Below are 13803 nucleotides of genomic sequence, written 5' to 3'. Positions count from 1 at the left end.
TTTTTCATTTTCCATTAGGTTCTACTTTCTTAATATCCACTTGCCTCTTCTTCTTCCCCCTATCTTTACCCGTTTTTGGCTGCTTAAATTGTCCCTATGATATGCTATCCTTCTCCTCTAGCTTTCCACTTAAAAATTCTGATTTTTGAGGAATTTACCTAAACTGTACTTCCTTTTTCTTATATTTTCTAATTTATTTATATACTGTGTCACTGAGGGAACTAAAATTAAATATAATGACTAATCTTGTCAACTAAAAAGTTTAGAGCAAACACACACAAAAATGTATAATAAAACCCAAAAGGAAAAAGCCAAATAAATGTTGATTCTGTTTCTTATCTAGTTTAAGCCTTATAATCCAATGACCTTGCAACAAACTTAATTCTCTTTATGCATAATCAGAAGCATCCATCACTATCCATAGAGTCACAAAGTGATATTCAGAGAAAAAAGGAAGTATATGTATAATCCACACACATACACATTAAATTACACATTGCCCAACAGTCTTCCCTCATAAATCTAAAAAACTCTTCTTTAAAAAGCAATTATATGTATGTATGAGACACAGGTGGGTTTGCTCCCAAGTTAATGATTTATTAGGGTCTTTATACAGCTAAAAACCAAAACTTTAGAACCCAGGCTTCATTTTTCAAAGTGGTTCTTAGGCCGTAACTGAACATTCTACAGGAATAAATGAAGAAAGCTAATCTAGTCTTGAGTTTGAGATTAATCATCCTAACAGACTCTGCTTGGATGGTAAAAACAAGCAGTGGGAGACCCTGTAACAAACCACTGTAGTAGAGAGTCGTACACAGAGGAGTGAGAGCAGAGGTTGGGGAAAGGGGGAAAAAATGTAAAATTAAAACCATAAGAGGCCTTTATGAACCCATGATGACATGTGCCAAGACCTGAGAGAGATAATTAACTCAACTCTCTGCATCTGAGGGCAAAACAAAGCTGAACAATGGGAACTCCGGGAAAGCAATGCATACTATCTTCCCCTAAATCCCAGAGAAAGCAATTCACCATCAAAATATTTCCAACATACAAGAACAAAGTGACAAAATTATCAGTCTTTGGGATCAAAACAAAACAGAAAAGACTTATACTCAGAGTAAACAAAAACTTTAAGCTGGAGAAAGTTACAGTGGCATGATAGAGGAAATACCAGTGGAATAGTCTTCTACCATAATGTCATATTATTGTAGATATTCATATAAATAATAAATAATCAAATCAATGATGACCCAGAAAGTATGATTCAGTGGAGTTTGGCCTCAATTATTTCCCAAGTCTCTTTTCTCCAAAAAAAGAAATTATATAATTTTATACAGACAACAATCTAGAATAAAAAGAAATACTGTACCCTCTCTTTCTAGCCAAAATTTAATTTTCCATTTGTTCTTTACTATTACTCTTTAAAATGATCCTTTCCACTAGCTCTTCCACATGGAAGTAAAAACTTTAAATCTTAAAAAAATCAGTATCAGTTCACACTAAAGCACTAACAGAAATCAGAGTATATTTATTATGAATGAAGAATAGGTATCGATATTCCAATGTCATTTTATTCTCATTACAAAAAGATACCTGTGTTCTCCTTACCAGCGATAAGATATATAGGAAGAATCAGAAGTCAAAAATGGAAAGCATAATAGTCATACACACAGATTACCCTGAACTGATGAAAATTATACAAGCTTTTAAACAATTTCACACTGAGTTGAGTTTGGTGCATCATGTTTTAAATATCTTTTCTCCTTAGAACTATAGGTTCCAATGCCAGCATAGATGATTTACATTTGCCTACAAAGACTGGTAAGCTATCAAATGCCACACAGCTTAGTGTAGGAGGTTGAGAAGCTATGAAAAGTGATACTTATTTTTAAAGTAAGAACATTATGCTTCTAATCAAACAAACTAATAGCTGTTCTCTAAGCCATCTTGATTTTCCAGGCATAATCATTGTTTAGTCATATCTGGAGAGGCAAATGCTAAATAGGCAGAGCCCTGAAATGTTCACCCCACTAAATGCCTGATTTTCTTTTCTCCTCTTACCTGATAATGAGCCTGGGCTTGCTGCGCTGAGTTCAAAGTGACATTGCAGAGTTTGCAGTACAGGGGCTTACATAGCTCCTCCAGGGCAGAGTCTTGTTCCCCTCCCTTAGGTAACTCTTCTTCCCCTGCCAGAGGCAAGGAAGTGTCCTGCCCAAAAGGCTTCTGTGGTGGAAGCTGCAAGGATCCTGTAGACCTGGTGGCCACTGACATAGGAGGAGAAGTTAAGGGATGCTTAGGCGGAGGAAGCCCTGTGTGTTGCAGGAGGATCATTGGGTAGGAAAGCCTTGAGCATAATCCAGTGGATGATGAGAAGCTGGGTCTTCAAATCTGAATCAACAGCAGAAAAAAAAAAAAAGTACTCACTTAAAAAGGAGACCTCAGAAATACCACATGTAAAAGACATCATATGACCTTTTCCTCTACTTCCCCAATCCCATTTTTGGGACTTTTTTCCTTTTGCTTCATCTAGCAGACTTCCCCTGCGTTAATTCATATTGACACAATACTCTACCAGTGAGAATGGCATTATAGATGTGGCTTTATTTTGCTTGGCACAGCTCCAACTGCTATCCCTCTGGCCCATGAACATTAATAGCATTGCATCCATGGCTAATTAAATCTAAAAGTCACATGGCTGAAATGAACATCAAAGGTCACCTTTTCCAGACCCTTTCCTTCAGGCACACTTACACTTAAACACTCTTGATGATAACTGTCCATAGACAAAAACACCACCAGTTAAGAATCTTAGCAAATATCTCCTTTCCATCCCATGTCAAACAGAGTACCACCTCTCAGAATCCTTAAAACACTTCTAGAACTAGCTAAAATATCAAGGAACTCTAGGAATAACCCACGGTTAAAATGTGACAGAAATAAATAAAAGTGTTCCTTCTGATGCAACCAGCAATATTTAAGTAGTTGAGCTAATGATTCTTTACAGCAAAGGTTGCAAAGAGATGCACTGTAGGCCACACACAACCACAGATATGCTGTTTGGAATATACAGTGGGTTTTTTTGTTTGTTTGTTTGTTTTCATCTTTTAAAATGAATTAGTTGTCAACATTTAATAATTAACAGATTCGTGGTTTCTCTTGATAAAAGGATGATCTGGCAACACTTGGCCCACATTCCTACCTGGGAAATAACTAGCTTGTTAATGCTCAAAGGCACTGCCCCTGGAACCAGGCCTGCCTTCCCCAGGCCACCTCAGCCCCCATTCAGCTGGTGCCTGTACTTATGCTACTTGCCTGATCCCTGTAGGCTCTTAAGTTTATGACCCCACCTTATATACTATACTCATATATACTAAGACTATACTCATATATACATGAGACTATACTCATGAATCCCCTGTAAAATCAAAATATTTTTTTCTCCTTCTAAAAGTAAATTACCTGCACAAAATAAGATATCAAGTAAATGTCCAATGTAGTAATGGATCACACTACCATAAACCTTGGTATAATTCCAGTTCCTCAGGCTACTGGATATTTCTTCCACCCTATTTATTAAATAACTGATAGTCGCTATTCTGTTTCCCTCAGAAAAGACCCAATATGTTCCACCCTTTCTTCAATCTTATTCATGATTTCTACTGCTTCCCACCCAGATGGCAACTTCTAACCTTGAGTACCTTAAAATGAACCACAGTATACCTCTGAGTTCCCAAGATTCTAATTAACCCAAATTAGGATCCTTATTGCAAAATCTACAACTCCCTCCCCTTTCTCAATACAATACTATTAAAACCTCTTCTCTTGGTCAACATAATATGGCTATTTTAAGCTACTGAAATTTTCCATCAGCAATGCAAATGTGTATATTATGGCAATAATAGATATACTAAAATGAATCAAGTAAATTTTGAAAAGTTAAAAGTCTATCACATTTGGTAACTACACAGCACCTGAAAACTGCAATCAAGTAACAACTTTGATACTAAATTCAGGTTCTGCAGACAAGAGGAAATCAGTGCCACAGAGAAATAATGTAGTTAAGGGCAGAGTGGATAAATTATTAGTCATAGTATTTAACAATACTTTTTATTAATCAGACTATTTAGAAAAACAATAATATTATTTGACTCTTAAGCAGAAGTATGCTGCCATATCTCTGGGAACATAAAGAAATGCAATATTAAAAAATAAATAAATAAATAAAAAGAAATGCAATATAGACTTAGAACATTTAAAAAGTCAAGTTTTCTATAATGGTATTATTTCTTTCAATTAAACCAAGCAAAGACAACCAGAAAGCAAAGACAGGTATGGTCATTCAATGAAAAGAAACTATGAAGACAAAACCCAGCTTTTTAAAAAGTTTAACTACCTCATTGTAATAATTCATAATGTTAAAAGTCCACATATACTACCTGTACAGAGTCATACTGATGCCAAATTGCCACAATCGTTGTTGGTTCATAAGAGAAAAGGTGGAGAAGGGTGTCAAAACATCTGGATAAAGGAAATTAACAATATAAACAGAAAATCAAATGCTACCAATTGCCTAGACATGTCTAGACTTGTTTTTTGAAAGCTCACTCCCTCTTGAGGAAATTCCAGCATGTGTCTCCTCCAGTGTTATCTACAGGTTTCCATCAAAATAAAGGCCCTTCTCAAAGCACAGAGGCACAAAAGGCCCCCTGCCAGAGGTGATAAAATTCCCTGATTTAAGAAAAAAATTCTTGCCAAATACAGACTTACCCAATATCACATTTTATGTTTATAATTTTTAAAGAATAGCTAGATATTCCAAATTTATTTATTCTATATATTTAACAATCAACACAATAACATCAACTCCCAGAAAAATATCTATACATGACAATTACATCAGGTATTAGTACATTTGCAAACAAAAATCAGTATAAAATATAAATCTAAAAATAAAGAAAACCAAGCCTTCATTTAATGCATGAATTATGGAACATAAAGAAACCCAAAGCATACGCAACTCAGATCAGTTCAACTGCTACATTAGTTTAAAAGAGACTAATTTGAAGGCTGATATAAATATTCCTCAGATTTGTAAAAACTACTCAATTTGATGCTTGTGGTAGCATAAATGAAGGATTTATGGCAGTTAATGTCCTGGTTTGGAAAGGGGTTGAAAGGACATTAAAGGAAATCAAAGCGTCACAATGTACCCTGTTTAAAGAAAATGAATGATCATAGCATACTTAGTTTTCAAGACTGGACTGGGGCCTACTTTTCACATACTGTATTAAAAAACATCTCTTTCTCATTTGGAGAAATCTTCAGAAGAAAGAGGATAGAATAAAGGAACAGGTTACTGGCACCTCAGTAAACTAGGGAAGTCTGTAATTGGGAATTCTGGAAATGAGGAAAAGATGGCAAGCATTACTCAGAGGTCATCGAACGCAGCAAGACTGGAAAAGATGGAGAAAAATATAAAATAATCAGCCGAGGCAAGGTATATCATATAAGGAAGGCTGGAAAGAACGCAAGAAACTGGGAAGAGGCCTTGGTAAACTAGTGAATGTTTTCCTCTCTCGGCTATGACGGTCCCTAATCCTAAGGAACCGTTTATATTTCTGAATCAAAGCCACAGATACTTCAGCATTGCCCACATATACCTTACATTCCTAAGATGTGCGTGCACACACATGAAGGGACACACACACACACACACACACACACACACACGCTCGCACGCCTCAATCCAATAAGGATGCCATCACGAAAGATGGAATCCCCCAGCTCCCCCGGGGCGAGGGCAAGTGCGAGGGCCAAGGCAGCTGCAAGCATAGATGATCCAAGTGGTACACGTGAAATGCTTAAAACAAACAAATAGGTAAATAAAAGCAGCGCAAGCCCAGTCACGTGGAGGGCCGGTGAAAAGACAGCAACGGGAATCCGCCAGTCCCCCGCGCTCCCGGCTCATCCTAAACGCCCCCGGCACCTCAGCGCCCGCACTTACCGGAACCCCCGGACGCGCCGGCAGCCTCCGCGCCGCGTCCGCCCGGGACTCCCGCCGCTCCGCGCGCCGGCTCGGCCCGCCTCGACTCCGCCTCTCCTCGCAGCAACTTTCTCGGCTGGCCCCCGCCGAGTCCCCTGCACAGCTGAAGGCTGACTGTCAAAAGTCAGTCCAACCCGACCCACAGGGAAACAGCTGCAGGAAGTGACTGCGGAACCGGGAGGCGGCGGAGGAGGAGACTGAGGGCGCCGGCCCGGCGTCGCCACTGCGCATGTGCCTGGCGGAGCAGGCCCGGCGGCGGCTCCCGCATCCCCACCGCGCGGGCGGGCGGCGCGCTGGTCAGGTGCCTTGACCGCCGGCGCGGCGGGCTGGGCCGGCGTGGCGAACAAAGGCACGAGCGAGAAGGAGGATGCCCGCCGCCGGTCTCCTCAGACGCCTCCCACGGGCTGTGCATCGTATACCCTGGAAAGTTGATCTGAAGCAGAAGCCTGGGCAGAGCTTTTGCAACTTTCATCGCCTGTCATCGAGATCCAAACATTTTTCATTCCAGCCCTTCCCGCAGCCTGCTGATTACCGGCTAAGGCCGGTGAGTGGCGCTGCCGAAACGTCCGGGGTCCTTTAAACTGCTGCGACGAGCCTTTAAACTCTTCCTCTCCCCACCTCCTCCCCAGGATGGAGGGAAAAGAGCGCGGCTGCCTGCCCTGTGGCCTCCCGGTCGCACTAGACCTTCACCCCACACCCCACTGTCACTCCCCGGCCCTCTCCCCTGCGCTAAAGTGAACGAGAAATGGAAGAGACTTCCTGCTGACCCCCAGAGACACACCGGCTAGACAGCAAGGACCAGCAAGAGATCGGCCCGCGCTAGGGCGTCACCTCCTCCATTGCCAAAATGGACATCTCTAGGGTTGACATTGAGAGATGAGGAAATTCCAGCTCTATAAGTCTAGTTTGTAAATTCACCCATATGAAAATTTGCTGGTTACTTTTATAGTTTATAGTGGTATAAATTTACTACTTTCAGAGTATAGCTCGCTGGTGTTAAGTACATTCACATTGTTGTGTGGTGATTTTTTTAAATCATTAATTAAAATGCTCAGGAGATGGAAGTATTATAGTAAGAGGTACCCTGATAATGGGCAAACTACTTAAGGAAAATAAGGCTAGTTTTTTTGGCTGAAACATACATCATCCAGCACCACCATCAACAAACCATAAATGACTGCATAAGTGCAATGATTGTTAAGCAAACATACAGCTAGTGTATACTGGCCATTTGGGGAGATTAATACATCTGAATTGTTTTTCCAACTATATATGTACATATACTTTATGTGTCAAAGTTTTATTATATTAATAAATGTCCACATTTTTTTAAAATAATAAATCCTGCTGGAATCCACTCCCTAGCCCTTTTTCTATATGGTTTTTAGCCAGTTGTGAAACTACCCGGTCCGCACTCTTTAGCTAGGACTGCACCTACACCTTGGTGAGCCTTCCCAAACTGACTTCCCTAGGACTGCAGCTAGATCTTGGTGAGCCTTCCCAAACTGACCTCCTACCAATCTCCTCACCTTTACTCAAGGTTCCATCCATGCCTTTTACTTTCCTACCTCCGTGATTTAACTCCATCTGCATTTTGAGTACGAAATTATTTTTCTCCCCTCTCCATGCATTTCCAAATCCTACCTATTCTTCGAGGCCCCTTCTTCCATGAGCTCCCACAACACTTCCTCTGCACACCTTGATAACACCCTTATTATTTGTTACCTCCCATTATAATTACTTAAAGAGATATTTAATCTGTCCTATAAACTCCTTGAGTTTAGGAATGATGTGTTGGAGTTTTCAAATTTTATATTGCAGAGATTTATGCATTCTTGTATGTCAGGATAAAAATTGGAACAATTTCATGTGCTCTGTCCCTGGTCTTATACTCTTCCTAGATAGCTAGGCATTTCCTTTCCTGCCTCACGAAGAAAGAAGGCAATCCTCAGATCTTTGTTTAATAGACATTTGAAGCTCGTGGTACTGAAAATAATCTCCTAAGTCAGAGCTTTTGGTTTGGAATTGTTGGACTGCATGAGTTTCAGCTCCTAAAGAGCCAAAAGAAAAATAGATCATAAACAATGTATCCATCACTTTGGCTGTAAAAAACAAAAACAAAAAACCAAAATCTCAATGGCCTGTGCCACAAAAGTTTATTTCTTGCTTGCATTACATGCTGTGGGTCAGCCGAGGTTCTGTTCCATGAGTCCTCTTGTTCCTGAAGAAGCAGCTGCTATGAAGGACTTGGCAGTTCTCATGGTAGATGGGAAGATCCAGAGAGCTGCCAGAAACTTGCAAAGCCTCTTAAAACTGCTTTTCCAAGATATCATGATACATCCATTCAAATCCCATTGGCCAAAGCCTTTTGTATTTCCCAAGTCCATGGAGAAGAAGTCTATTGCTTCTATAGGCAAATCGCATGGCAATGGTCATGGATTATAATCTTTAGGGTTAGGGTGGGGGATACGTGTGGTTAATTGCAAATAGTAATACAACCTGCCACAAACCTAAGGGAACAAGTTTCCTTACCCCAGAGGTATTGGTGTTTATCCCCAAGAAAGGCCTGTACCACCTCCACCTCCACCTCCACCCCCAGTCCCTGGGATTGGTTTGAAAGAAGCTGTGGATATAGAAATAATAGAACTCCCAGATGTGATTGAAGATCTAAAGATCAAGGGCATCTGATATCTATTTATCTATTTCCAGTGAAGATCAGAAAGCAACCAAGGTTTCCCCTCAATAAGCCATCAGACAGCAGCATGTTAGCATGAAGTGTTTGGACATGAAAAGCCAGAGGAATGCCCCTAAACCTGTTCTTTTATTTTATTAGTATTTATGGTATTTAAAACCATTCAAAGGAGCTGAGAGAGGGCTGTAGTGTATTGAAGAGCCTACAGGTCAGAAAGAGGAAGGACAGAACTGAAAGCACAGACCAGTGATCTGAAGGCAATGGAAAAGTGGACATCAACTTTTGAGGATAAAGCCAAGGGGTGTTTGAATCTGACAACCAGATACCTTCTCTTGCCACCTGCCTCCCTCCACCTTCCCCCTCAAATTTTCAGACTATCCTCAGAAAAGCAAGGGGGGAGGTAGATAATTTTGAAGTGATCACATTTTAGCCAGAAATGACTTGGGGACAGGAGAGATTTATGGGTTACAGAAATGTACATGTTGAAGTGGCTAAATTATCTCTCTTTAGGATCAACAGGATCTCAATATTGAAACTAAGTTTAATTATTTTTTAGAAAGAGATTTTTTGCACACTTGAGTTTTATGACCTGATGCAGCATAACCAGTATATTTGTATGACAGTGGTTGATGGAATAAATACATGAATGAATGAGGAATTTGTTCCCTCCATTCTATAATAGGTTATAGCACCTGACAATTGTACTTCATAGAAATGTTGTCTTTTTAGTGTAATTATTATGTGAAACTCTCTGAATTGATCAGGAGGAAATTCTCATATTAAAACAAGGATAATTATTTTTCATTAGACTAGATCCCATACTAAATGTAGGGAAAATATACATTTTACATTAATTTATTTACCAAGAAGATTGTTCTAACATACTTTTGGTGGCATGGCTTGAGCCTTTGGGGAATCTAAGCCAGAAGTCTTAATGCTGTACCCACAATCAGGAAGGAACACTCGTCCCTCCCCATGTAATGATGCAACATGTCAGGTCATATCCCCTCTTGTATGGAAATTTGCATCATCCTTTAAGACTCCACATGCCTGGGCCAGCACACATAATGTCTTCCAGATTTACTTCTTTCTTTAAATCATCAGAGAAAGCCCCCAAAATTCTTTGTCTCTCACACTAACCTCTGCTTTTCAACACAATCCTTCCTTACAGTCAGAACAATGCAATACAACAAAAATCCCAAAGCAAGCAAAATAACCTCTCAGGCATTTTAATAACATTTTAACATTTTTTTTACCAAAAAATAAAATAGAGAAATAGCAGAAAGATGGCAACAGCTATGGCACAAATTGTTTTTAACTTTCCTGAATTCCCCTAATTAAAAAAAAAAAAAAATGGACCAAGTAGGTAGAAAACTAAAAGTCTATAGCCAACTACTATCACAAAATATCCTCCAAACTGCAAAATATAAGTGTTGGGGAGGAACCACCACTAGCTACAAGACCTGTGTCAGCAGCAGGAGAAAGCAGAGAGAAACAAGAGAGCAACTGACAGACCCGAGAAAACCAAAGTGCACTCTGCCCTCCGTATCCACTATATTCTACACCTGGAGAGTCAACCAACCACAGATCAAAAATATTTGAAAAAAATTAAAAATCTAGCCCAGCATGGTGGCTCACACCTATAATCCTAGCACTCTGGGATGCTGAGACAGGTGGATCGCTCAAGGTCAGGAGATCGAAACCAGCCTGAGCAAGAGCGAGACTCCACCTCTACTAAGAAATAGAAACAAATTAATTGACCAACTAAAAATATATAGAAAAAATTAGCCGAGCATGGTGGTACATACCTGTAGTCCCAGCTACACGGGAGGCCAAGGCAAAAGGATTGCTTGAGCCCAGTTTGAGGTTGCTATGAGTTAAGCTGACACCATGGCACTCTAACCCGGGCAAAGAGTGAGACTCTGTCTCAAAAAAATAAAATCAAATAAAAATAAAAAATTTTTAAAAATTCAGTAACACTAACAATATTACAATAAAAATACTAAAATTAAAAATAATACAGTATAGCAGCTAGTTATAGAGCATTTACATTGTATTAGGTATTATAAGTAGTCTAAAGATGATTTAAGGTTTACAGGAGGATGTGCGTAGGTTATATGCAAATACTATCCCATTTTATAAGAGGAACTTGGGCATCCTCAGATTTAGGGGTGGGGGGGTGTTCTGAAACTAATCCACCTCGGTTACCAAGGGAAGACTGTGGCTGATGGGACTCATCGGGGAAGCTGGGAGGGCCAGTCTGAGAACAGCAGCTGAAACTGAGAGGAGTTTTGCACATCCTGAGAACGGATTCACGCAGTGGCTAAGTGGTGAATTCTGAAGGGCCTGGAGCAGTTTGAGACCCATAAACTCTCAGAACTAGCCAAACCAAACTCCCTTCCCAAACTGAAGAGAAAATTCTGGGAATAGAAGCCAAATGGTATAGGTTAGAGAAATAGGAAAGAAAAGATCCAAAAGAGGAGGAAGAGCCAGGAGATCTCAGAAAGTCAGTCGCCACCTTTGTAAACACTGCATGAGGACAAGAGAAAAGAGAGCTCCAGAATCTGAAGTTGTTTTATATCCTAAACAACCCATCCTTCAGCTTCTAATCAAACCTGCAGATTCAATTGCCAGCTGGCAAGAAATAAAAGGGCAGAGAAACAAATTACACTATGCGCATGCACTCAGCAGAATTCAGGCTATGGGACAATGACCTGATTTCAACAATTAAATTACACAGAAAAAGGGGGACAGTGAATGAAAAGGGAATTCATTTTTTTTTAAGTCTTAAAAGATTTTTTTTAAGTCTTAAAAGATTTTAAAACATTGCCAGAACCAAATTACAATGTTTGAAAATGAGTGTTTGGGGGATACACTGTACCAAAAAGCAAAGAATGGATTACCACAAAAGTCAGGATAGTGGTTATTTTCCTGCACAGTGGGGGTCTGCATATGATTGGAAGAAGGAAGATGGAAGATTTCTGGACTAGCTGGAAAATTTCTATTTCTTGATATGGGTAGTGGTCAAGACATAGAACTTACAATTAATTCATTAAGCTGTATTTTTGTTTTATGCATTTTTCAATATCTATGCCATATTTTTCAATAAAGAAACTTTTAAAAACAGAAGAAAACAAATAATATATCCTCAGTGTAGACAATGCAGAAACACATAAAGCAGAAATTGACTTTTAATAATCATGCCATGCATTTTAAAGTTTGTACAATTTCCTTTTAGGCTTTTTCCCACATATATAAGGACATATTTTTAGTGAAATTGGATTATGTTATATAGGTACTATTTTTTCACTTATATCATAAGTATTTTCAATAAATAGTCCGAGAAAATGGCACTTTTAATGGCTTCATAATATTCCATCCAACATAGTATAATTTAAACATTCACTCATCATTGGGCATTGAGTTTCTTTCCGATTTTTCACTACAATAAACACCACTCACTGTTCCTCATCTTTGTTCATACATCTTGATCTGAATTTATAATTATGTTTCTTAGATTAAATTATTAGAATGTTAAATTACTAGATCAAAGGGAATGATCATTTTTAAGGCTTTTAATACATTGTGCCAAATTGGCTTTCCAAAACCTTGACCCACTCGATATTTCCACTAGGCACTGCTGTCTGAGTGTGAGCTTCACACTGTTCACACACAAATTACAATTTGTTTTTCTTTGCAGTTTGATAGGCAATAAAATGGTAAGCTGTCATTTTCATTTCTTTAATTATTTAATTGTTGCAGTTATTTTTTAAGAGTTGTCTGATCTTGTCCTTTATTTTTGTTTTGAAGAGTAATCTCATTGATTATGTAAGCACTTTTCAGAATGTCAGCCTGTTGTCACTGTATGCTAAAAATTGCTCTCCTAGTTTTTTGTTTACTTACAATATTTCTTTACTTACAAAAACTTTACTCACCCTTTGGGGCTCAGCTTACATGGCACCTCTTCTGCGAAGTCTGTCCTAACCCCAAAGTCATAGTTACCATTTCCTCCTCAGTGCATCTATGCCAAGTACCCTACACTTCCCTTTACAGATCTGAGAACTAAACCAACATAATTCCCTGCTCCTGTGTTAAACAATATAGGAACCAAATGTACTTTCCTGTCCTGTGTTAAATTATTCTGAGACCAGGCACAATTGCCTGTACCCATTTTAAATAAAACTAGAGCAAGCAAAACAAAACAAAATAAAACTTAGTTACTTGCTCTAGTAAATCTTTGCTCCTAAAAGGTAAGAATGTGAACCTACTGAAAGATCTACTTATAAAGACTAACAGTTTGCTTTTTGCTACCCTTGCCTCACTCAAACTGCCCTACCGAGGAGCCCACATGGCATGAGGGCCCCTGCCAGCAGCCACTTGAGTGAGCTTAGAAGGGCATCCTCCAGCTCCAGTCAAGCCTTCAGATGACTGCCACTCTGACTTGACTGCAACGTCATGGGAAAGGCTGAGTCAGAACCTCCCAATTAAACCACTGCCAGAATCCTAATCACAGAGACTATGTAAGGTAATGAATGTTGTTATAAACTATTAAAGTGTTGGGTCATTTGTTATGCAGGGATAATCTAAGCCTCCCCCTCTTTTTAATCTTTGAACTATGTATATAGATTACCTTACAAAAATAAAAATATATCTCTCATTACTGTTTTTTTTATTTCCTTGTTTATTATTTGATATTTATACTCATTAACTTTAGAACCACATTGTCACGTTCCCCAAGAAAAACTTACACTGGGATTTTAATTTGAATTGCATCAAATTTATAAATTTATTTGAGGAGATGTTAAAGCTTTACAATATTCTCTTTCCTGCCACTCTATAATGATTCAAGGCTTTCATGTTCTTCATTAAGATTTTGTGATTTTCTTCATCATAGCTACAATATTTGATAGATTATTACTAGTAATAAAATAGGCGAATATACTTTTTTCTTTAGTGAATAAAATCTATTTTCTTTTAAGTGGTATTACTGTCATATAGAAAAATTATCAAAGTCTTGTATTATACTCAAGCATTTAAAATACTTTATTGTCTGCTTGTACCATTGCTA

The 13803-nt window shown here is 38.8% G+C and overlaps 1 protein-coding gene across 3 annotated transcripts in view; it reads right to left on the bottom strand.

Moving 5' to 3' along the window:
- ZMAT3 (zinc finger matrin-type 3) overlaps window positions 1-6224 on the bottom strand; it is a 39958-nt gene extending 33734 nt beyond the window's left edge. For 2 of the 3 annotated variants that reach the window (XM_012737023.2, XM_012737025.2), the window contains exons 1-2: window positions 6005-6224; window positions 2062-2388 (exon numbers count right to left, since the gene is read on the bottom strand). In XM_012737023.2, coding sequence (XP_012592477.1) covers window positions 2062-2331 — 270 coding nt within the window. In that variant the 5' untranslated portion in view covers window positions 2332-2388; window positions 6005-6224. Of the gene's footprint in view, window positions 1-2061; window positions 2389-4436; window positions 5929-6004 lie in introns of those variants that run through there. The other variant, XM_012737024.3, reaches the window with a different exon arrangement.
- Between the last annotated feature and the right edge of the window lie 7579 nt (window positions 6225-13803).

This window comes from Microcebus murinus, chromosome 1 (assembly GCF_040939455.1).
Source record: "Microcebus murinus isolate Inina chromosome 1, M.murinus_Inina_mat1.0, whole genome shotgun sequence".
NCBI classification, from domain to species: Eukaryota; Metazoa; Chordata; class Mammalia; order Primates; family Cheirogaleidae; genus Microcebus; species Microcebus murinus.
The sequence above is the reverse complement of the archived record's forward strand: the minus strand, read 5'-3'. Positions and strand labels throughout refer to the sequence as shown.